This window comes from Neophocaena asiaeorientalis, unplaced genomic scaffold (genome assembly GCF_003031525.2).
Source record: "Neophocaena asiaeorientalis asiaeorientalis breed wild unplaced genomic scaffold, Neophocaena_asiaeorientalis_V1.1 scaffold345, whole genome shotgun sequence".
Lineage (NCBI taxonomy): Eukaryota > Metazoa > Chordata > Mammalia > Artiodactyla > Phocoenidae > Neophocaena > Neophocaena asiaeorientalis.
In genome coordinates, this window is record NW_020175181.1 from 1,959,186 (window position 1) to 1,984,723 (window position 25,538).

General features: G+C 42.1%; 2 protein-coding genes across 4 annotated transcripts in view; one reads left to right on the plus strand and one right to left on the minus strand.

Moving 5' to 3' along the window:
• Positions 1 to 17,244, minus strand: part of SELENOI (selenoprotein I) — a 43,891-nt gene extending 26,647 nt beyond the window's left edge. For all 3 annotated transcript variants that reach the window (XM_024764497.1, XM_024764495.1, XM_024764496.1), the window contains exon 1: positions 17,071 to 17,244. In XM_024764497.1, the coding sequence (XP_024620265.1) occupies positions 17,071 to 17,127 (57 nt within the window). In that variant the 5' untranslated portion in view covers positions 17,128 to 17,244. The remainder of the gene's footprint in view (positions 1 to 17,070) is intronic.
• Positions 17,176 to 25,538, plus strand: part of ADGRF3 (adhesion G protein-coupled receptor F3) — a 30,560-nt gene continuing 22,197 nt past the window's right edge. Inside the window, 1 exon segment of the mRNA XM_024764460.1 lies at positions 17,176 to 17,307. Coding sequence (XP_024620228.1) covers positions 17,176 to 17,307 — 132 coding nt within the window.

Consider the following 25,538-nt stretch of genomic DNA (forward strand, 5'->3'; position numbering starts at 1 on the left):
CCAACTACTGAAGCCCGCGCACCTGGAGCCCGTGCTCCACAACAAGAGAAGCCACCGCAGTGAGAAGCCCGCGCACCGCGACCAAGAGTAGCCCCCGCTCACTGCAACTAGAGAAAGCCCGCGTGCAGCAACGAAGACCCGACACAGCCAAAAATATATAAATTTTTTTTAAAAAGAAAATAATAGTAAAAAAAAAAAATCTAGAGAATGTATCTAGTTACACAATGTCCTCTTCTAAATAACAGAACTGGAGAAGCAATTTGAATGGGGCAAAGATGGCCACGCACATCTTCGTATAATATTTATAATATTTATAATATTACAATGTTGCAGCAGAAAATTTTATATTGCTTTCAAGTGCTCACCTATTTGCAGGATAATGAGCACACTGTGTGCATTCACACACTGACTTTCTCAACCTCCTTCATCCCTCTCAACTAACGGGAATCTAGCTGTTTTACCCTTGACACCATTACTAATGCACTTATTAATGGTACATACAACCTTGGGTAAGTTACTTAACCTCTCTGTCTTAGTTGCTTCACCTGTAAAATGAGGATCACAGCCTTTACCTTAAAGGACTGCCATAAGGATTAGATAAACTGATAACATACAGGAAGTGCTTAGAGCAGTACCTAGCCCACAGTGCTATATAAGCATTAGGTACCATTACTGTGTTTTGAGCACCAAAGGAATGACAGATCCCTTTACAGCTGGAAAATGGATTGCTTAAATAAGCAAAGGAAGAAAACAACAGGTTAGGGTGTTCAAATGTATTCCCCAATCGTTGAGCTGTTTAGTAAAACTTCAAAGAAAATTTTAACAAAATATATGTATGTAATTATGTAATACTTTAAGAGTCATGTTGATGACTTATTCATCAGAGACACAAACACACAAACACATACACACTGGAGTGCCAGGCATGTAGGAAGCATCCACTAGGTGTGGGGAAGAAGGGATACAAAATAGGTAAGAGACAACTTAATTCTCACCCTCAGGGAGTGGGAATACTACCTAATTCAACAAGCTGTCATTTAAAAGATGTCATACTAGTCAAATGCCTGAAAAAAGTTTCAACTGTGCTTTGTATTTGTTTAGTATGAATATATTGGGTTGGCTAAAAAGTTCGTTCAGGTTTTTCTGTTAAGGCCAACCCAAAAATAAGTAGTAAGCATCTGAGCAACTGATTTTTTAAAAAATCATAATTAAAGATCAATATTTCTTCCTGAATGTTTTATGGATATGCAGGAAATATTTCTCATCAGTGTTTCAAGATTTAAAAGTGTGATGGAGCAAAAAAGTAAATAAATAGAAATAATTTAAAATACTACTAGCAAAGAGAGTTAGCTAGTAAGTCAAATTTTTACTCAACAGAATCCATGGCTGAGTGCCTCCATTTCTCCAACTCATTCTGATGAAATGCGATATCCTGGACAAAAGATCTGAGACAGACAGTGGAAAGAAAATGGTGAAGGAGAACACTGGCCGAAGAAGCTCTGCAGCTGCATCCAGACTCTCAGCTGGAGCCTCCTTAAATGAGTATTACTGTTCTTGCTAAAATCAACTTCTACGTGCATGGTTCTCTACAGCCTGCAAAGCTTTTCCACATAACAGATACCATGACACCTGAACCTCTGTAGAATGAAGGAGTCCCCAGTTGATAGGACTGCCTGAATTTAAGTTTTCAGACCTGAGGCCATGCAACCAATATGAACCCTGAAAAGCTGCCAATGACAAGGCGGGAGGGCCACGGCCTCCTCCATTTCACCAAAGTCCGAACCCAGACCCACATGACGTAGCCAGCAGGTCAGATAAACTGGAAAACCACACATTTCAAGTCCACCATCTACTGCAAAGTACAAAAGTTGTAAAGAGTCCAAATCAGAAGAAAACAATTTGACATCACACGAATAGTTAATACGATGTACAAAGTACAATGCTCTTAATTCAAATGTTTGCTGAATGACTCTCATTCAACAGCTTTCCATAATTTGAATTTACGTCTAAAAGAAGGTCATTTACTCATGGTATTTTATTTTGAAAGGCTCCTCTTTTTAAATTCTGAAGTTTTTTCTCTTTTTAAAATCTCTTTATTTCCACTATTATAACATTTCACCTTTTTTTTTTTTGGCCGTGTTGGGTCTTCGTTGCTGCATGCAGGCTTTCTCTAGTTGCGGCAAGCTGGGGCTACTCTTTGTGGTGGTGCACAGGCTTCTCATTGCGGTGGCTTCTCTTGTTGCAAAGCACAGGCTCTAGGCGCGTGGGCTTCAGTAGTTGTGGCTTGCAGGCTCTAAAGCACAGGCTTAGTAGTTGTGGTGCATGGGCTTAGTTGCTCCACGGCATGTGGGATCTTCCTGGACCAGGGATCGAACCTGTGTCCCCTGCATTGGCAGGCGGATTCTTAACCCCTGCGCCACCAGGGAAGTCCCCAAATTCTCAAGTTTTAACTCTAAATTTCTATTTCAGGAGACCAGTAGAAGTATGAAAAGATTATAGAACTCAATACAAATAGGTCAGTTTGCCTAACTGCATTTTTTACCTTTAATAATAATAGCAGATAGGCTTAAGTATAACAAGGAAATCTAATATGAGATTACAAAAGGTAGCAAACAGTAAACCTAAAGAGCACTCTGTGCTCTAGCCTTACACACTTGAGTATTTTTCAAGGTCACATATCACTTGGTATAAACAAAGAAACTTGAAACTGTCTTGTGAATCAATAGGAGGAAAGAAGAATGAGTCACACCTTCCACATGCCTGAAAAAATAAGCAAAATTTTAAAGGAGCTAAACTAAATTTAGTTAATGCCTGTTAAATATATTATTTTCTATTGGAATGATGCTTTGGTATACACCAGAATATCTGAACAAGGTAATAATCACCTGTTTAATGCCTGCAGGACTTGCTTGATCTACAATCTGTTGGGCCAGACTAATCCAGTGCCCTGGAGAAAGGCTTGAGAACCACAACCTGAGTTTGAGAATCATTCCAAGGCAGAATCTCAGAACCACAAGAGTTCAGGAGATACCTAGTTCTCACGTGCCTGCCCCTCACCTATGTGAATAGGTAAAACAGTCATCTGGCCTCTTTATTTTTTTCTTTAATTTATTTTATCTATTTATTTTTGGCTGCGTTGGGTCTTCGTTGCTATGCGCAGGGCTATCTCTAGTTGCGGCGAGCGGGGGCTACTCTTTGTTGTGGTGCGCGGGCTTCTCATTGCGGTGGCTTCTCTTGTTGCGGAGCACAGGCTCTAGGCGCGTGGGCTCAGTAGCTGTGGCACACGGGCTTCAGTAGTTGTGGCTCGCGGGCTCTAGAGCGCAGGCCAGCAGTTGTGGCGCATGGGCTTAGTTGCTCTGCGGCATGTGGGATCTTCCCGGACCAGGGCTCGAACCCATGTCGCCTGCGTTGGCAGGCGGATTCTTAACCAGTGCGCCACCAGGGAAGTCCCCGGCCTCTTTATTTATTTTTTAATTTTTGGCTGCACTGCGCAGCATGCGGATCTTAGTTCCCCAACCAGGGATCAAACCAGCGTGGCCTGCAGTGGAAGCGTGGAGTCCCAACCACTGGACCGCCAGGGAAGTCCCTGGCCTCTTTTTAAATGCCTCTGGTTACCAAAAAGCTCATTACTTCTAGAAATAGCCCAATCCAATGTTAAAACAACTTTTCTATATGCTAACAAAATCCTCCCCTCGCCCCCTATTTCCTATCATGTTTTCAATTTCCCTAACAAAGCTAAGCAGACAAGGGTCCAATTTTTTTCCAAACAATAATGCTTCAAACATTTGAAGATGGCTCTGCCTGTCACACCTAAATCTTCTCTTCACCTGGTTAAAAAATCTCATGTTCCTTTTGCTGTTACTCTCTTGCCAAAGTTTCACTCTCTTCATCATCTAGGTCTAATTCTCTAGACCAGAGGTTGGAAAGCTTTTTCTGGAAAAGGCCAGAGAGCAAATATTTTAGGCTTTGCAGGCCAAATGGTCTCTGTAACAATACCCAAAACTGCCACTGAAGCAGAAAGAAGTCACAGAAAATAAGAAAACAAAGAGGCATGCTGTGTTCCAATAAAACTTTATTCACAAAACAGGTGTCCGGGGGCTTCAGTTTGACAACCAGTGCTCCAGACAATCCATTTTGTTGTTAAACCAAAATAAAAGTGTGATCCAGGGCAAAAGGAATATTTCAAGTGGTGCATGAGCACAAAGGAGAACATGACTATAAGGTCTTCTTCCTCAACAACTTATTTCTATAACAGATGCTCAACACAGTATTAATTTCCTGAGGCAACAAAGTCATACTGCAGACTTACACACACCTTCACAGCCACCCTACCCCCTCAGGCCTTTCTTATACAGACTACAAAGCCACCTTTCTCTGCGTTAATATGACGCTGACTGTTGGAAACTAAGTGTAAGACCCTATATTTACCATTTTAACATTTCGTCTTGCTAGAGTCCACTCATCTTTCTATCTCTTCCGATCTCCTCAGGGTCAGACTCAGTTATCCAAGGTACCAGCTCTGCCCCCCAAACTCTCAGCATGTAAAGCTGTCATGCTAGCAATGCCTTCACATAAGTCTCTGTAAAAATGCTGATCAAGGTAGAACTTCTAAACATTCCCCTCAAGATTGCTATTAATACATTTAGTCATTTTTATTTGGGTGCAGGATTCCATACTGGCATCTATGGCAATTAGTCTATGTCACCCACGAGAAAAGATTTTCATAAAGTCTTAGTGAAATCCAGAATTATCTTAGATAATATTCTGTCAGATATTAGAAAGTTTCAAGACTTTTTTATTTTTAACTTCAGTACAAGTCAGCAAATAAAGCAGAGTTCATTCTTCATTCATTCATTCAGTAAAGTCAACAGATAATTGTGACTGAGTGCCTATGATTGTGCCAGGCACTGTGCTAGGCCACCAGAAAGAGAATGGTGAACAAGACCAAAAAGCTTCCTATGTTCACCAAGTCCAGTCTAGGGTGAGACGGATGCTAAGCAAGAAAACAAGTCGTAATCACAAGATGTGACCAATACTGTGAAGACAATAAACAAGGTGTTTGTATCAGAGGACCAGGGGGCTGGGAATGTGCCTGGTCAGGGTGCTCAGAGAAAGCTTTTCAGGGGAGGGGACACTTAAGCTGAGTCCTAGAAGATGAGAAGACAGGTAGAGCATGTACAAGACAGAACAGTGAGTCAAACAAGGGAGATCCTGAAGAGAACACGCTGCTGGAGATTCCATTTACATGAAGTTCAAAATCAGACAAAATTAATTTACGGCAAAAAGAGGTCATAATAGCAGTCTGGCGAGAGGGACTGAATGGGGGCCCTCCGAGATGCTAAAAATAATTCTTTATCATGGTGGTGGTTACATACATATACAAAATTCATCAAATTGTGTACTTAAGATCTGCGCGTTTGGATATAATTTATACCTTAAAAAGGAGAAAGAAAATAAAGAATATATGTGTGGCAGTGTGTGTGTGTGTGTGTGGTGTGTGTGTGGTTTATAGGTGTTGGGAGGGGGGCGTGCATGCCAAGATGCCTTCTAAGCAGAGGACAAAATGTAGAAGGACCACAAAGTGGAGGGAGGCCGATGGAGCTACAGCGTAGTGAGTGAGCAAGGAAGGGTGGTATGAAATGACACTGGAGCCGTGGGCAGACACCACCCAAAGGTCCACAGTGAGTTTTATTTTACCATAAGCCCAGTGCATATCCTGATTTATATTATTAAAGGATCCCACTGTCTACAGTGTAGAAAATGCACTCGGGGCGGGGGGCAAAGGTGCAAAATAGTTATGAGACTGTTACAGTATACCAGGCAAGAGACGATTACGGGTTAGGCCAGGAGCAGTACAATGACTCTAAATTACTTCCAAAATATGCTATAAAGTGCCCGTTTTTGAGAAGGGCATTAGAAATGTGCCTCCTCTTAATTTCAGAAGGAAATTGGCTCTAACAAAAGGAAAACTATGGAAGCACTTCCCTGGACCTAAAAGTGTTTCCCTTATACGTGTACTTGAAATCCTTTCTATATACTGATAAGAAAACTGACTGAACTGACACACCCTTGCACTAAATACAGAGTTTTGGACAACTTATTAATTAGACTGAGGCTAGTATCCCATCTAATACTAATACAGATGGTAATACTCTAACATCTATAAACAGATGCAGGTTTCCCTTGCTTTGTCTTCTAATCAATGTAAGGAGGGTAAGTCTCCAACTATCAAATGATTTTTAATTCAAAGCCTGTCTTTACCCATTTGAAATATAAACTTTACACTTATAAAACATATTTTAGTTAACCACGGAAATCCATAAAGTATGGATTGAGTACAAGCTAATAATAGTTTATAAACAGCACTTACCGTTAATCATTTCAGATGTAAGCAAACTCAAAATGATGTTTCTGACTTTTTCAAATGATTCCCCAAATTCTTGAGTTCCAAATCATCCATGTTTTTAGGAATGAAAGGCAGGATAGTCACAAAGAACCAATTTTAGTTCACAACTGGGTTCACAGTATGAAGTTACTTATTGCTCATACCAACTTTGCAGACATAATGAAAGAAACACATTATCAACCTTTCTTAAGAACTCAGGAGAGAGAAAAGAAATGTCAGCTCTCTTCTCTCCCCCTGCACAGTGAAGCTCAGTGTCTGGTGTGGTACTGGTATGGTATGGAGGCCAGTCCCTTGCTGACAGGTCTCATGACTCAGTCATGTTTAGGCTTAAGTCTTTACAGGGGCAGGATCCATTGTGGCCAACATGTGCTCTACCACTCCTGGAGCAGAGTTCTTTAGCAATGGCATTCCAAGTCTCTGGGCCAGTCACTTAAGCAAAAAACATAAAACAAAAGATCCCAATTATTAAAAATTGTTATTTACGCAACAAATATCAAGGCAGTCAGAAGAGCTACCTTCACATACAAACGTGGGACTCACTGAGCACTGGTATTTAAAGAAGCAGTTAAGAGAACGGAGAAAGCTTCCCGACCTGATCCTTTCTGCATCTGGCACATAGTAGGAGTTCAGTAAACATATCTGAGTGTTTGCACATATGAATGAATAAATGCATGAACTACTCTGCATGTTTAATGGCAGTACAGAGTGACTCCCTCAGTGATGAGAGGAACTCTTTTCCCCCGGGAACTAGTCTACAGCAACTTTTCACTTCACAAGGGGAAGCTGCTCTTACTCTCCCCTACTAATAACACCACGTCTACATGTGTATGTTTTACAGTTTCCAAAGTACAATTACATTTGTTCTCTTATTCGATATTGTAAAATAGATAAGGTAGATTATTCCTCCCTATTTTACAGATGAAGAAACTATAAAATTCAGGGATTAACAGCTAATAAGCAGGAAGGTCTAAACTGTAAATCCTTTATGAATCATCTTGGAACATTTCTGCGAAATGGATCACTTTGCTTTAATCCAGACTACCCGCTCCTGGCTCAAGTACAATCATGAGCTACCCAGATCCACTACACTGAAACTGCTATTAACACAGTATCCTCCAATACACATTCTTCTGTCTTCCAATTTGTGGCGGACAGAGAGTCAAGCCCTTTTATAATCAACCCCCTCCTATTGATGGTTCAGTCGTTCCCCTGAGGGTGGAACCTGTAACTTGCTTCTAACGAACAGAATATAGTGAAGGTGATCGATGTCACTGCCTCGATTGAGAGAACATTATAGGGCAAAGGTGATGAGGTGTCCCTTCCAGGATACAGTTCATTACCTAAGACTCCATCTTAACAGTTTGGAGAAGAGTCTCCCATTGACCTTGAAGAAGCAAACAGCAATGTTATGAACCGCCTATGGTGAAGGCCATGTGGCCAGAAAAGTGGGCAACTACTAGGAGCCGAGAGCCTCAGCCCTACAGCTGGAAAGAACTGAATTCTGCCAACAACCACGTGAGCCTGGAGGAGGACCCCAAACTCCAGATGGGAGCACAGCCCAGCTGACACCTTCACTGCAGGCTGGCGAGACCTCAAGCAGAGGAGCCAGGTAACTGGTGCCCTGACTCACAGAAACTGAGACAATAAATGTGTGTTGTTTTATGCACCAAGTCTGTGGTAATTTGTTATCCAGCGATAGAAAACTAATATCCAATACTGAAAGCACTGCAACATCCTCTTTTCTAGTAAGAGATACCTCGAGGCTCCTATCCACAAAATCAAGACTACCTGATACTTGAGGGTTAATATATGAACATTACGGTAATATAGCTTCTTACTCCTTTACATTCGTTTCTTGGTTTTATTAACTGCTCTTCAATATAATGGAATATTTCTCTGATGAGGTGCTTCTCAAAATGTAGTTGCCAAACTGAGTGCAAATTCTTGGGCCCTACCCTAAATACACAGAATCAGACAGCCTGGGGGTAGGGCCCAGCAATCTGTCTTTTAACAAACGCCCCAGTTGATTCTGAGGCACCCTCAAGTCTGAGGGCCACTGCTCTGGTGAAAACAAATGTGAATGACACTCCTGCAAACTCCTCAGCTGAAGGAAAAGCCACACCACCAGCTTAGTGGTCAACACCTAAACCTCCTGATGGCAACTTCAACTACTGCACTGCGAGCAAGAGACCAGGTATAATGAAATTCAGCAGGTACTCACTAAATGCAAGGCACTGTGCTTGTAATAATCTACCAAGAAAGAAAAACACCAAATCGAACTGAAAATGAAAAAAGGGGGGGGCATTATATTAACCCTAAGACAGAAACTGAAAGTTTCTTAAAGTACTTTTTAATCAATACAAGACTTTAAGAACTACACCCACAGAGGACATGACTCAGTGGACAATGAGATCCCACTTCCGTGAATACTGTCATTTATATCTGCTAACGAATCAGAGGAGAGAAGGTGGTGAGAGACGACTGGAGAAGAACAGAGCAGTAAGACAAGAACAAGCATGTCCTGATGACAAACGTTTGCTTGCTAGACTTAAACAACATATAATAAACTAACAAGAGATGAGAAGATAAGACAAAAGGAGGGGTCGTTTAGTGAAGGGACTTGAAATCCTTGCTGAGGAATCTCGACATCAAACACATGATAAATATGTGGGAGGTATTGCAGATTCATGAATAGGAAAGTGGTATTTGAAAAAATTTACTTACTCTTCCTTTGCTGAAACATCCTTTCTCTTGGTATAACGTCTTTGGGTGTGAGTATGTGTGTATATGTTATATGACAGTTAAACGTTCACAAGCAGAGAAGCACAAATGTCAAGTTTTATTTTTTATTTACTTAACACTAACACAGCACTAAGTGCCAGGCACTTTACAAATATTAACACATTCAATTTTGACAATGATCCTATGAGGCAGGTGCTACCCCATTTCACAGATGAGGAAACCCGGTTAGAGAGACTAAGTTATGCTCAAGACTGCAAAGCTCGGATGCGGGTTCTATTTAACTCAGTATCAGTCCCAAAGCTAATTAGTTAATCAAAAGCCATTTACCGCAATCAGAGCTAATAGTGAATGAAATGTTCTTAATAGTCAACTAAATATAAGACTAGCAAATACAAGCCCACTTGTCCCTACGAATAATTTAAAACTGGGGGAAGAGAAAACAAAGTCAGTTCTTCCTTTTTCACTGTACATTTTCCCCATCTGTAAACATTAGACACAAACCCAATTAAGCACGTCACTGAAGGTCTTTATTCTAATGTTTATATCTTTTGCACAAAACACCCAGTAACTACAAAGCAGAGTTTATACGTCATTCTTAGAATTGAGAGGCAACATAGCATGAAGAACATGGACTCCGGACACAGAATGCCTGGGTTCAAATCTCAGCTGTGGGACCTTGAGCAAGTTACTTAAACACTGTGTCTCAGTAAAATGGGGTAAATAATAGTACCTCTACCTCACAAAGCACTTGTGAATATTTGTTTTTTTTTTTTGTTTTTTTTTTTTTGTTTGTTTTGGTACGCGGGCCTCTCACTGTTGTGGCCTCTCCCGTTGCGGAGCACAGGCTCTGGACGCGCAGGCTCAGCGGCCATGGCTCACGGGGCCCAGCCGCTCCGCGGCATGTGGGATCTTCCCGGACCGGGGCACGAACCCGTGTCCCCTGCATCGGCAGGCGGACTCTCAGCCACTGCGCCACCAGGGAAGCCCCTTGTGAATATTAAATGAGACAATATATGTAAAGCCCTTAAAGAACGCCTGGCATATAGTAAGTGCTATATAAACGTTTGCCATCATTATCATTATCACTATTGGGTATTTACAATGACGTTGCTCTTGCCATTGCAACCTCCCCTCACTGAGCTCATTAGGCTCGGCCTGGTGCCTCACACACCTTCCACTTCCTTGTGCCTCTAATTTAGCATGATCCGCCCAGGCTCTGTGCCTTGGTTCCCATCAGACTCTGACTGAAACATCTTTCCCCTCTCTCCCTTATGTGCCGGGCAAATTCTCATTCAGCAGAGAAGTTCTTGACATTTAAGCATTTCAGCAGTTACAAAAGCAAGCCATCAGCAGTGAACTGATGTTTCAGAAAGTAGTTTAAGAACCAATTCGTTTCTTCCAAATAGCACCTAGAAATGGAGTAACCTTCTACCTAACAATCTCTCTCTCTCTCACTCTGCAGAAGTTTCCCATCCATTTTTCTCTCACTTCTTCTGAAAGATTCCTGTCTCTGCCAACTGCAAAAATAATTCTTTCTATGAGACATTTGTAAATCTATATCTAAGACAACTAAAATACTTTTCAAGCCTTACTAACGTACTTACAAGTGGGAGAGGCCAGTTTCCCACATCTACTCAAGGAGACCAAGGCACAGCTAAAGATAAGTTATGCTTAACTGTAACATATCAAGCTAATGCCATAATTAACACATTATATCGTAGTCGGCCTGCAGTCATAACAAGTGAAAATCAAAAGATCAGGAATTTCTCATGTTTCCCCTGTGACTCTGGAGGAAAAGTGTTCTAGTCTTTGAAATCATTACAGAAACAGTCCTCTAATGGGGGACATTTCATCCACAAATGATATTTCTCTAGAACATGAAATTTTCTTTGTTTTAATTCCAAGTCCAAAAACCACACCTTCCAAGAGAAGTCTACCCCATGGTCCTGTCCAAGAGAAGTGCCCTGTGCAAAAGATTGCTGTTATTCTGCCAGATTCAGCATCATTCATCATTTAAATTATAACTTTGCTTCTGTTCTGTAAGGACCAATCCCGTATGAGTTAGGTTACTGATGAGATATTAATAAAATACCTCCTCACTGAAATATCAAGAGGATTAACTCTTAGACTCAACAAATGCTGGGTGCCATTATTACCAATGAGTTAATGCTTCACAAAACCCCTATCTCAGTGACTCCACCCAATCATCCTACTAGAACCTGAGTCATCCCAGACTCCTCCGCATCTTTTACCTTCACCCCTTCCAGCTAGTCAGTTACTGCGTTCTGTCAATTTAAAATCTTAAATCAAGCATCACAATCAAATGTACATAGGGGGAAAAAAATGTACATAGGGATCAGGCAGGTAAACTGAACAAAGCAGACCTGCGTGGAGCACAGGGACTGGTAGGGAAATGGCACACTAGAGAGCAAATACCCTGTTGTTGTTTTTTAACATCTTTATTGGAGTATAATTGCTTTACAATGGTGTGTTAGCTTCTGCTGTATAACAAAGTGAATCAGCTATACGTATACATATATCCCCATATCTCACAAATACCCTTTTTGAAGAGGGCAAGCACTATTCAGCTTCAGGAGATTCTTGTCAGGAAGAAGTTCAGGGCCTATGTTATCCACTATTTTAGTTTTTCAAGAGAATCCAGAAATCTGGGCTTTTATGGGGAAGATACTAATTTTTGAAACAAAGTAGGTGTGAGCCAAATTAAATATATCTGCTGGCCAAATTCAGTGGGCAGGTTAACCAGTTCTGACCTCCTTTAGATTCCCATCTACCCTTCTATCCCCACTGCTTTGATTCAAGCCTTCCTCATTTCTGACCCAATTTTATCTGGGAGGATCCTAAAAGGTCTCCAGATCACCCCTACCTCCCCTGCTCTCCATTCATTTTCTAGTTGCCAGGGTGAGCTTCCTAAAATTAAAATCTGATCCTGTTTAAAATTTGTAAGTGGCTCCCCAAACCTATAGCATTACCATGTACCTAAGAACCACCTGAGGTATGTGTCTAACATGAATATCACAGCAACCTACCCGATCTGAACCTCCCAAAATGGACCTAGAAATTGGCTAAACACTTTCCCCAGGTGATTCTAAAGCCAATAGTCCTTGGACCACAGAAACAATGATCTACAGGGTAAAATCCAGAAATCCTTTACATCAAATCATCCCCCTCTGAGGGGGCCCCACCTCCCTCTCCAGTCTCTTCTCTGGACACTCCACCACTAAGTCCCAACACCTAACATCTTACGGTTCCCAGAAAATACTCTCAGGCCTCAACCCCTGTGCACTCACCCCACTGCTCTCCAGTTCTGGGATGCCTTTTCTCCCCTCTTCACCTGGTAAGAACTGGGGCCTACTCAGCTTCATCCTCTAGACTGAGCTCTGCCTTCCCCTCCATCCCCTCTCTGAAGCCTTTCTCAGCTTTAACCCGTACTCCCTGGAGCTGCTTCCTTCCCTCCCACAGCACCCAACACTTACCTAATTGTATTTATTAATTATTTATATCTGTTTATTTCCTTGCCCATATGCCACCAAACTGAGTTCCTTGAAGTCAGGAATTCTAGCTCAGCTTAATTTTGCAGCCCCAGTGCCACGTCTGACCCAGAGCAGGCCCTGAATAAATGCTTACTGAATAAACAAAATCAAACTGCATGAACCAGTAAGGGTGCAGGCCAGATTCCAGTTCTTTAGCGTTACCTTCAAGATGTATGCTGCCTCTCCTTCCCACCTAAATTCACAATTATCACAATTCCTGTAATCAGGCTATTGTTGACAGTCAAGTTAATTAACTACCATAATAGCAGAAACCAATTCATCATAAAATTATGTTCCTGAAACCAACATAATATTGCACAGAACACTTCCTCTCCGAAGCAAAATGATACGATACAATTTGAAACTAGCTGTTACACTATCAATTAAAGCTAAGCCTTCCTCAGGTCAGATTAGGTATACCACAATAGAAGTTTCACCCTTAGATAAGTGGGGAAATCCTTCAACTAAAGATAGGGTAAGAAGAGAGAAGGAATGATAAGCCTCATGAGAGTGAAATCCCTCAACATAACCGTCTGAAGGTACATTAATAAGCAACAGAGAACAATGGTGGTTAAACTTTCTACATCTTCACATTCAAAATACAGAAGTATCCTTCCAATTCCCAGGAGATGCACAGCTCCATTTTACCATACTTCCAAAATGGTTTTTATTCTTTTACACTTGCATTCCTTCAACAAATATTTGTCAAATGCCTACTCTGTTCATGTGCCAGACCTTGGTCACACTGAACAAGAGAGCTGTAGGATGTGCCCTCCCAGAGCTCATATCCTAACAGAGAGGGCAGACACTCAACTAATTATTCAACTGTTTGATGAGGCTGGGGTAACACAATGAAGAACACAAGTGTTTAGAGAGCATATAACACAGAATCCATCCCATGCTTTCTTCTATACTCAAAATCAATTGTCTTAACAGTTTCCTACTACAGAAACCTAATTACTACTGTATGTGTCCGCTCCTTTCAGGAGTTATTCTGAATAACCGCCAGGTTTCCAACTGTAGCTCCTCAGATGTACCTCTAGGGAAGATAAAGAAATTAAACTGGTTCAAAAGTAATTTTTCCACCAGCTGCTTTTATAGTACCAATTTTTCTCTACAACTCTTTGTTTTAATACACAGGGTCACATCAGGGAATAAAAATCTCTTTTGAGTGTTTTGGGTCTTTACCCATTTATGGGATGATCTTCCAAAGCTGTTTTAATGCGATCAGCATTTACAAAGCACTCACTGTCGAAGCCCACATAATGGGAATGGGTGATCTTCAGGAAGCAAAGGTCTCTAGGTGCAATTCATGTTCCAGTTAAACTGACCACACAGACTTTTTTCCTTTGGACCTTTGGATTCATATTTTTTTAATATGAACGCAGTACTGAGTAAAGAACCTTCTACTAGAAGACGTTTAGGTTATAAATTTGTGCCACACACCCCCACCCCCAGTTTTTTAAAGGAAGCCTCAATAAACTACGTTTTAGTGAACATTGGATGCTGGCTAAATTGACCTTTGTTTTCCAAGATGATAGGAAATCTGCTCTCAGACACAGGAAGTGAGTCAGATAACAGAAGAGGGAAAAATAGGAATGGAAAAATCACACTAAAATTTTCTGTAAATTAGGACACCTATCTAGTCGGAAATACAAATCTAGGAAAGACAGCTTATAAAAAAAAAAAAAGAAGATTCCCTATTACAGACAATGCTGCAAATGAAACAGCTGTCTACTGGCACCTACTAGAAAGCCAGATCCTAGTAAGGAAGAAAAAGTTTTATATTTATATAAAAAGTCAATATTTACAGTGCAGAAGAGGTAACAGAAAGGTGGTAGAGCTTAAGGGAAAACAAGAGGTATCTAGGTTAACAACCTTCTTTAGTGAAAGCCCTGCACTGGGTTAAATTTCGACTTAAAACTTTCAGACAAGTCAGCACCTCAGTTCAAACTGGTATGGTACCACATTGCTTGAAAGCAGAGGAACTGTACTACGTGACCTTGTAAGGTCTCTTACAGTTATCCCAATTCCAGTTTGACAAGATCCACTATGACTCTTCTCAGTTATCCATTCATTCCACAGATGTTTACTGGATGCCTATGCACAGAATCACTGTGCTCAGGTCATGGCGATCCATAAGACAAGTCTAACCACTTGGGTACTGCATTCTAACGGGGAGACACCTAAAGAACTAATTCCATAAAGGAGCAGAGGGTACCGTGAGAGCACACTTAAGGGAAATGAGATACTTAGAGAATGCTTCTCTGAGGAATATTTAAGATGTGAAGATGAACATAAATGGGCAGCTACATTCCTGGCAGACGTAACAACATTACTTGAAGATCTGAAAAAAAGGGGACGAGGGAGATGGCTGCTAATGTTGGGAGGGGTAGACAGTGAGTGGCATGACATGAAGCTGATGACACAGACAGACGAGGGCCAGGTCATTCAGAGCCATGCAGATCATGTTCTGGATTTTCGGACTTCATTCCAAGAGCAAAGGGAAGACAATGGAGGATTTTAAGCAAAGGAGTGATGTGACCAGATGTACGTTTTTTGAAAAGATCACTACGAAGCATAGAGAAAGAACTGGAAGGGCAAAAGTGGAGGTGCGCAAGCAACCATATCAAGTAGTATCGGATTATAACCCAAAGTGTAAAAGAAATATCCATGAATTCATACTGATATAAATAAATCATTGAATAAATACACATTGGGAAGAAAAGATAAATCTTCCACGCAGAAATCCAAATAAATTATGTCAACACTCTGCCCTCAAGGAGGCACACCATAACTCTCCTCTCCTTAAGTGAGGGCTGCGCATACTGACTTCCTTTCAAAGAGAAACCTGACAAACACTACCTCAGCAAGGTGATCAAAGTCAACATCAACAGTGATACGTCATGCCGATGGCATGATGACATGTACTCTTCTCACAACGAGAAAGGCACTTCAACCCTGTGGTCTTCCCCCCCAAACCCCATGACCCTTGTCTAATCATGAGAAAAACATCAGACAAATCCCAATTGAGGGACATTCTACACAATACCTGACCAGAACTCCTCAAAACTGTCAAGGTTATCAAAAACAAGAAAAGTCTGAGAAATTGTCATAGCCAAGAGGAGCCTTGAGACATGATGAGTAAATGTGATGTGGTACTCTGGATGAGATCCCAGAACAGAGAAAGAACGTCAGGTGAAAACTAAGGAGATCTGAATAAAGTATGTGCATACGTTAATAATAATGTGTAAATATCGGTTCATTAATTGTGACAAATGTACCATAAGATGTTAATAACAGGGAAAACCGGGTGTGGAGTATATGGGAACTCTGTATGCACGATCTTCACAATTTTTCTGTAAATCTATTCTAAAATATTCTAGAACCATTCTAAAATTAAAAGATTAAAGTATATCTGGGGAGAGTGGTAATGGAACCATCTTCCTACCTTAGGCTAAAAATGACAGAACATACAGGACCCGGTGATTCACCGGCTGGTGGGTGGGGTAGAGGACTCAGTAGTGAAAGCGACTCAGGTAGCAAGGACGAAAGGTTACTGCCCAGATGTGGGGCTTGGGCAACTGACTGGACGGATAGTGGAGTCATTCACTGATAAGGGAGTCGTGGAGGAGAACCGTACGTGAAGGAAAGTGAACAACCAGCATTTACTGGAGGCCCATTCTGTACTAGGCGCTTCTCCAATTCCCATAATCATTCTGCATCGTAGAGACTATTATTTGGCCCAAAGCCAAATAAAGAAATTAGATTCTGGTATCAGGTTCGGTATCGGGTTTATATGTACTCCAAAGCCCGCGCTCTTTCCACTACACAGTTCCAGTTCCTGCCTGTGCACACGTACTTCACTGGCCGCCCAGGCGCCTCTTTGCTGGGAGTGGAAGCGAGCGCATCAGCAGTTTGGCCCCAGCAGTCACTCTCCCTCCCCGGGCCTCATGTGCCAAATGATTCTCTCCATCTCCGAAGTTGAACGCAAGAGAGCTGAGTAGAAACTTCTTCATTAAAATGAAGACAATTAAGACACCACAGAAGGGAACTGCATCACCTCTCAGGGGACTAAAAATAATAATAATAACGAAGAAGCGAAGGGAATTCTCTCGCTCCACTCTCGTCGACCGGTCTCCTAAGGAAAAGGCAATCCCCCGGGAGGGTACCGAGTTGGAGCGGCGGGCCTAGGATGCTCCCACGCTCCCCGACCCCAAAGCCCCAGCACTCGGCAGGACCCACGGAGAAACTCCCGCCAGCCTGCCCGGAGCCACGCGGCACAAGGTGACACGGACCGCGCCGGCCCCTTAGGCGCCTAGGAGAGGCCGGGACCAGCAGGGAGAGTGGCGTCCGCGGGGCCCGCGCTACCTTGTACTTATCAAAGCCGGCCAGCTGCTCCGGGCTCACGTATTCGTAACCAGCCATGACGACGCGAACACTAGCGCCCACTCGGCAGCGACGCTCCACGACGAGATGGGGAAACACGAGCACCACACCAGCTGGGCAAGACTGGGAAGACCTGGGCTGGCAAAGGAGCTGGAAAAGCCGTGCTCCGCCCACCGCGCACGCGTGACCACCCCAGCCACTTCCGCCGCCTCCCAGAGCGCAAGCGCAGCCCCCACTTCTCCCCGCCCACCGAGGGGGTGTAGCTAGCAGGCTCACGCGGCTCCCCCTTCGCGCAGTCGCAGTCCAATCAGCGTAGATCGGGAGCCACTAAGTTCCGCCTTCTAGGCTTCCTCGTCGCTTTATTAGCTAGCGTCAAAATTGGTGAGTTGAGGTAAGGCAAGAGGGGAGGTGAAAGATCAGTTTCCCAGGAGGCCTTGCTCTTCGTCTTTGGGGTGTGCTGGCTGTGATGTGGCATCTGTGCCTGGGTAGAGATTTGGGGTTACCTTTTTAGTCTTGGGGGGTGGGGTAGGGTGATTGCGTGCGAATCAGTTCAGCAGTACCTCAGGAAAGAGGGCTTAGTTCCCCCAAGCCGTGAAGTAAAAGCAGACAAAGCGTCTGTGCCCAGCCCGCTTACAGCTCCTGGCACAGTGCGCTGCACGCAGTAGCTGAGTGAACGTAATTTGCTGTAGAGAAGCCAGTGAGAGGCTTTTTGCAGTCGGTAAAGGGGCGTGAAAGAGCTTTGGAGACAAGCCCCTAGGGACAGCGTTGTTTGTGAACCTTGGGCACACTCCGCTCTATTTATTGCTCTGTTCCAAATGAAGATTTTCAGTGTCTCCCGACCAGATAAAAACACTGATCCCTGAGTCTCTAGGGGTCCTTAAATGCGTTTGCAAGAAGTGCGTTTACATAACTGGAGACAATTATGGAAAGAACACTAGATCTATGGCTAGTGTGTATCAGACTAATAATAAAATTGAATAATGGTAATAGTTGCTACCGTTTATTGATCGCCTTATAGGTGGGGAAATTTACATAGCTTATCACCAACCCCTGTAACAACACGGTGAGAAACGGAAGGCATTTTACCCACTTTGCAGATTAGGAAATCAAAATTCAGACTACCTAACCTGACCAGGATCACTTAATTACACAGCTCGGAAATGGTCAACCCAAACTTGGTCTCTGGTATGGAAAGCCACCACATAAGGGAGCCTCTCAATCTCTCTGGGACTCTGAAACAAGGGCAATTATTTTGAGATCTCTTATGTTCTTTGCATTCATTCATTCAACAAATACTAATTGAGGACTCAATATATGTCAAGTATATTGTTTCTGCATATGTCTTACCTTCTAAACTTTAAGATTCTCACGAGATAGGGACTTCCCTGGTGGCGCAGTGGTTAAGAATCCACCTGCCAATGCAGGGGACACGGGTTCGAGCCCTGGTCCGGGAAGATCCCACATGCCACGGAGCAACTAAGCCCGTGCACCACAACTACTGAGCCTGCACTCTAGAGCCTGAGAGCCACAACTACTGAGCCCACGTGCCACAACTACTGAAGCCCACGCACCTAGAGCTCATGCTCCGCAACAAGAGAAGCCACCGCCATGAGAAGCCCGCACACCACAACAAAGAGCAGCCCCCACTCGCTGCAACTAGAGAAAACCCGTGCAGCAACGAAGACCCAACACAGCCAAAAATAAATAAATAAATAAAGATTCTTACGAGGTAATAGATATAAAACATCTATCATCATACTTGGGGCATGGTAGATGAGCAATAAATTTGGGTATTATTTTCCCTCACTTGCTCTAAGGGGAGGATTTGTATCTTATACAACCTAATTTTCCCCATGTCCCATAGCTTAGCAGCTTGCAAATGGTACATGGTCAACACATTCTGTTGAATGAGTGAGCAAAGATCTCTGATACACTGTGAGGTGCCCAGCTTTGAAAAGGACATTGGAAATGTGAACCTCCCTTTAAGAAGGAAGTTGGCTCTAATGAAAGGAAAACTATGAAGCCACCTCCTTATAAAAGTATTTTCTTTGTGCAGGTACTGTATTTAAATCCTCTCTGTGTATTAATAAGAAAACTGAATTGGAATTTTAGACAAATCTGTTAATCAGACTGAAGCTATTCTCCCAAGTAATACACTATAGATTTCCTCTATTATGTGTTTCTTTTAATCGATATGGAGAGAAAAAATACTTGTATGATTTTTAATTTTTTTATAGAAATCCACTTTATTTTATTTTTGGCTGCGTTGGGTCTTCGTTGCTGCACACAGGCGTCCTCTAGATGTGGGGAGCGGGGGGTACTCTTCATTGCAGTGCGCGGGCCTCTCATCGTGGTGGCCTCTCGCGGAACACAAGCTCTAGGCATGCGGGCTCTAGAGCGCAGGCTCAGTAGTTGTGGCGCACGAGCTCTAGAGCGCAGGCTCAGTAGTTGTGGCGCCCAGGCTTAGTTGCTATGCAGCATGTGGGATCTTCCCAGACCAGGGCTCAAACCCCTGTCGCCTGCAGTGGCAGGCGAATTCTTAACCACTGCACCACCAGGGAAGCCCTAAATGATTTTTAATATAAGACCTGTGGTTACGGATCTGGCATATAAACTTCATACTTGTAAAAGATATTTAGTTAATTGTGAAAAGCCATAAAATGTGACTTGAGTACATGCACCTAATAGTAGCTCATAAACTGCAGTTATTGTTAATCACTTCAGATGAAGCAAATTCAAAGTGACACTTCTGATTTTGTAAAATTTTTTCCTACCTCTCTAACATTTTCTTCAAAAGCAGTGTTTTAAAAAGAGCAGCTTTTAATTTTGTGAAAGCAGTTACAATTTGCTGCCTCTCTTCTGCAGAAGATTGTAACAAGTTTGAATCAATTATGAGTCAGTCTGAGAATTTCTAAACTAAAACATAACACAGAACTTTGTTTATACTTTGACATCTGTTACATACTGGCTGTGTGATCCTAGACAGCTTACTTCACCTAAATGTGTTCTTTCTCTCTTTTTTTTTAAATCACATTGAGTATTTATTTATTTATTTATTGGCTGCGTTGGGTCTTTGTTGTTGCGCGCGGGCTTTCTCTAGTTGTGGTGAGTGGGGGCTATTCTTTGTCACGGTGCGCGGGCTTCTCATTGTGGTGGCTTCTCTTGTTGCGGAGCACGGGCTCTAGGCGCACGGGCTTCAGTGGTTGTGGCTTGTGGGCTCTAGAGTGCAGGCTCAGTAGTTGTGGTGCATGGGCTTAGTTGCTCTGCGACATGTGGGATCTTCCCGGACCAGGGCTGGAACCCGTGTCCCCTGCATTGGCAGGTGGATTCTTGACCACTGTGCCATCAGGGAAGTCACACAACATGTTCTCTTTTTTAAAGAGTGGGCATTAGACTAAATCTCTAAGATCCTATTTATCTCTGAAATTTAATTAAACTATATCATTTAACTTCTCTAAGACGAAATCAATTGATCTGTAAAGTGATCATAATTCTTGTCCTACCTTACAGTTATTTCATAGAGCACGTGAAGTGGTATGGCATAAGCCTGTTAAATTAAGCCCATACAAATATAAGATATTATTTTTTCCAAAACCCCATGAATTCTGGACCTGGGTGAGTTTTACCAGGTACTCTCACCCAGGAAGAGAAAATTGTCGAGTAAACAAGTTTGCCTTTGCAAGTGAATCACCTTCCCATCTCCTCTTTCCTGAATTCCATTCGAGGGCGCATTTATCCCTAAGGCAGCCCAGAGCTGCCAGGGACCACTTCATATTGGCCTGGCCAGTCCCTTCTTCTATACCCCATGCTGTCTCTTCCTTCTGCACCACAGTACTGAGCACAGTTTGCTATTGCTTGCTTCCTTGGTCTGCCTCCTCATCCACTGAAGTTCCTCTCTTCTTTATCTCATACACTCAGGGTCAGGCTTTTTGCCTTCCAGAATAATGATCATAAAAGATATTTGTGCTAGAACAATGTTATCAATTTCCTAATATAACCTGGGTTGGGGTGTGGGGGAAATGGTATAATTCCTACAATTCCTGTTTAACTTAGTCAGAAGTAAGACGGAGTCAGATAAATGGAGATATCTAGAAAATTGGGAGTTAGTTAAGGACTAATACAGTTAGTAACTCCAATATAAGTTATTAAAGACATAAAAATAGTCAAGACTTCCCAAGGAAGCTTGTAAAAAGATACTGATTGGGTTTTTATTTTTAAACAATGATAAAGCCTTATATTCATAAACTCAAAGCAGTTTGACATCTCACTAGATCATCCTAACAACCCTGCACCGTGGCTGGGTGGTTGTTCTAATTGTACAGAACAGAACAACAGAAGAATTACATTTGGGCAAGTTTTGGGGAAAACTTGCCCAAAAGTTTATGGTAAAACTGGAATAAGAGAACAGGTCATCAAACTTCTAGTTGAATAACTTTTCCACTGCACCATGCTTCTACGAGTTACCATGGTAAGATGTTTTAAAAAAGAAAATTCACAGGTTAGTTTTTAATCAAGTCTGGAGGGGAGGTGGAACTAGGAAAGAACCGAACAGAGTCATTATGTTGCTCGTTGTTTCTTTTTTTTTTTTTTTTTTTTTTTTTTTAACCGGGGCACGAACCCGCGTCCCCTACATCGGCGTTGTTTCTTAAAAATGATATTCCCTGGCTAGCGTAAACCTTCTCAGGTTGGGTTTTGTCTGCCCGGTTTTTGCTGTGTTTTACATTTTTCAAAAATAATCCTACTAGGTAAGAATGTACTGAGTACTGTATTTGAGTGGGACAATCAAATGCTTTATCACAGAAAAGGGCTGTGCAGTATACTGAGTTTCAGCATAAAGTAGGGCTGCTCTGTACCTTCTACTTCCCATGTCAGTGGAGGAGGGTATTATCTCCATGATTCCATGACTCATCATCCCACCCACCTCCATTGGTTCTCCAATGGTTCTCTGGCCATTTTTGTGCTCTTAACCTTTGAACACCACCAAGTCAGTGGTGTCAATAGTCATTCAAAACCAAAAGAAGCAGTGTAAAGATTCAGGGGGACCTGGAGGCCCAGTGTGATATGAGGTGAGAATAAAATCCAGACCCTCTATATACTTGCCATTCTTGTTTTGAAGATGAGTGATTATTTCTCTTGTAAATCCATTATTCATGAGCATGACTATTAAATAAAAGGAGAATTATTTTAAAAAACTGATCTCAGCAAAGTTTTACAGTGGGCAGAGTCTTATAGTCAGCATTCTCTGAAGTTCTGATAGTGACCCAACATCTGTATTTTCTGAGTAGAGAGACAATTGATACCTCTCCTACACACACATCCTCCTTCCCATTATTGCTACACTAAAATGAAAGTAAGAAATAAATAAATATTTTTTAAAAATAAAATAAAATGGAAGCAGAACTCTAGGTAAACCAAGTAGTAATCATTCAGATGGGCAGCCATAATGGTTTCACCCCTGTCATGCCTCTCTCCTTATTCCTGTTTGCCTCATCTAAGGTCAGGCCTGTAAATATAACCAAATGTAACCACTATTCTTTTTTTTTTTTCTTTCTCTCTTTCTTTCTATCTTTCTTTCTTCAATTTGAACATACAGCCAAGCAAGGGACTCCATTTTTGGGTAGGGATCATTTTTGTCTTCATGAAACTTTGAGATAATTGGAGTTGAGATGGATGGTTACTTAGTTTGGGTGGAAGAGAAAGATACTAGCAAAAACAAAACAAAACAAACAAACAAAAAACCCTAAGAGAAGCAAGCGAGTAGGAAAGTTTGCTGTGATCCATTTTCCTGTAAGAATCCTCAAAAACCTGGGGCAGGGATTGAGGTAATAGTTGCCAACATAGATATCTACTACCGTAAAGCTTTGAAATCTTTCGTGATATACCCAAGGCTGTGCAGCCTGCTTGACTAGAACTCTAGCAGAAGTTAGGGAACAAGACTTACAAATATGAAACAATGTATAAAAATAGCAACTTCATTATCTCTTCATGTGTCCTTGTTGAACATTAGCTGTGCACAAAATCCAGATACCATGACATACCTTGGAGATACAAAGTTGGATAAAACATGGACCCCAGGCAAGGAGTATATTACTACACTCTGTGAATGGCTGGTCTTATCCAAAGCCCTGGCTCTTCACAGATGCCCCCTTTCTTCCTTCCTTCTCTCACCCCTCCTCTCCTTTTTAAAAATTCGCTTTTAAAGTCTCGGACAGAGAATTGACTTGAAGACAGGAAACAAATGGTTGGAATCAAAAGAAAATTAAGTAAAGACTTTGAGATTTCGTAGGAATTGACTTTGTATTTTGATGGAGTGCAGAAAAAACTCTGAGTATACTAATGACACGTAGCCTTTCATAAGGAAATGTTGTATTGGTAGGCATAAGCTGCAAGAAAACACACTTTAAAAAATTGAGGAAAAAAAAAAAAAATTGAGCAGGGAAATTCCCTGGCCGTCCAGTGGTTAGGACTCTGTGCTTTCACTGCCGAGGGCCCGGGTTCAATCCCTGGTCGGGGAACTAAGATCCCACAAGCCGCACAGCCCAGCCAAAAAAATTTTTTAATTAAAAAAATTTTTTGATTGAAAAAATTTGAGCAGATGCCAAAGTGATTTATTGCCACATAACAAATTGCTCAAAACTTAGTAGCCTATAATAACAACCATTTTATTTACTGATAATTCTGTGGGTGAGCAGTTTAGGCTGGGCTTAGCTGGGCAGTTCTGCTGGTCTTGCTGGACTTATTATTCCAAGAGGTTAGAAGTAGAAGCTACAAGATTTTCAAGGCTGAGGCTCAGATGTCACACAGTGTTACTTCTGTCTCATTGTACCGGACAAAGCAAATCACAAGGCCAACCCATATTCACTGTAAGGGAAGTAGATTCCACCTCTTAATGGATGGAACGGCAAAGTTACCTGGTCCTGGGGCCTGCGCAGAAGGATGGGAGGAGTTATTGCGACCCTCTTTGCAAACAATCTACCGCTTCAGATTAGCTGCTAAAAGACAAGACAGTAAATTTCATTAGGAAGAGATTTGGAAACCACTGAATGATGCTTGAATTATTTTAAGATACTCAGAAAAAGAATGACAAAAGAAATTAAATCAGTAGAACTCCTCATCACAAGGCTTAGTCAAGCTGTCCCTTACTTCCAAACCTCCACTCATGGTTCAACCCTCTCCAGTCTGGTTTCCAAGCCCACCAGCTCCACTGAAATGGCTACTTCCAGGCTCCTCCACTTACTTGGTAAATCAAATGGGCACTTTCAGTCTTATTTGATTTTTCATCAGCTTACATTGCCTACTGTTATTTCCTTGAAACTTCCTCCTCCTTTGATTGCTTTGAGTTACTCTTGTCCTTATTCTTTCTTTCTGACCCCTGACCCCTCCTCCCAACACACACACACACACACACACACACACACACACACACTTGATCTCCCAGGAGTACAGGATTATTCATAAATCCTCAACCACTTCAGGCTGTACTTTTAAAGCTTCTGTTCCTTTGTTGATGCCTGGCTAACTCCCTGTCAGTCTTCAAGATTCACCTTAAGTTTCATTGCTTCCTTCCAGCCTACTCCTCCCTCCCCTCACTAGAGACAATGCTGTTCCTCTGTGCTCCTACAGCATCCTGTGCATACCTCTTCCTTCATACTTACATGTTATGAAATTATCTGTTTTCTTATCTGTTTTACTGGACTATAAGTGCCTGGTGGGTAAGGACCACATCCGTATACTCCTGAACCAAGCATAATGCCTAGTCCTCAATAAGCCCTCAGTAAGCTTTTGTTGAATTAAATTGATGGAAGGAAATAAAGACATATTACGTTGCTTTTTTTATATCGTATAATTCCATTTATATGAAATGTCCAGAGTAGGCCAATCTCTACAGACAGAAGAAAATAAATTAGTGATAGCCAGGGAATGGGGGTGAGGAGGATTGGGAATAAGTATTAACAGGTATGGGGTTGCTTTCTGGGGTGATGAAAGTGTCCTGGACTTAGGTCATGGTGATGGCTGAATAACACTGTGAATGTATATGAGAAACCATTGAAATGTACCCTTTAGATGGTGAATTTTATGTTAAGTGAATTTCATCTCAAAAAAAAAGGCAAAGTGGATTATTGGTGTTATAATAAAAAGAAAAGCACAAAATAACACGTACATACTTCTTTTACAACCAAGGGAAAGACAAAGGAATATCGTGAATTCGGGGTTTTTAATTATTGGGTTTTTATCATTTTAGGTAAAGCTCTTTCAAATTTAGTACGTTAAAAGGCATATCAGGGCTTCCCTGGTGGCGCAGTGGTTGAGAGTCCGCCTGCCGATGCAGGGGACGCGGGTTCGTGCCCCGCTCCGGGAGGATCCCACATGCCGCGGAGCGGCTGGGCCCGTGAGCCATGGCCGCTGAGCCTGCGCGTCTGGAGCCTGTCCTCTGAGGCGGGGGAGGCCAC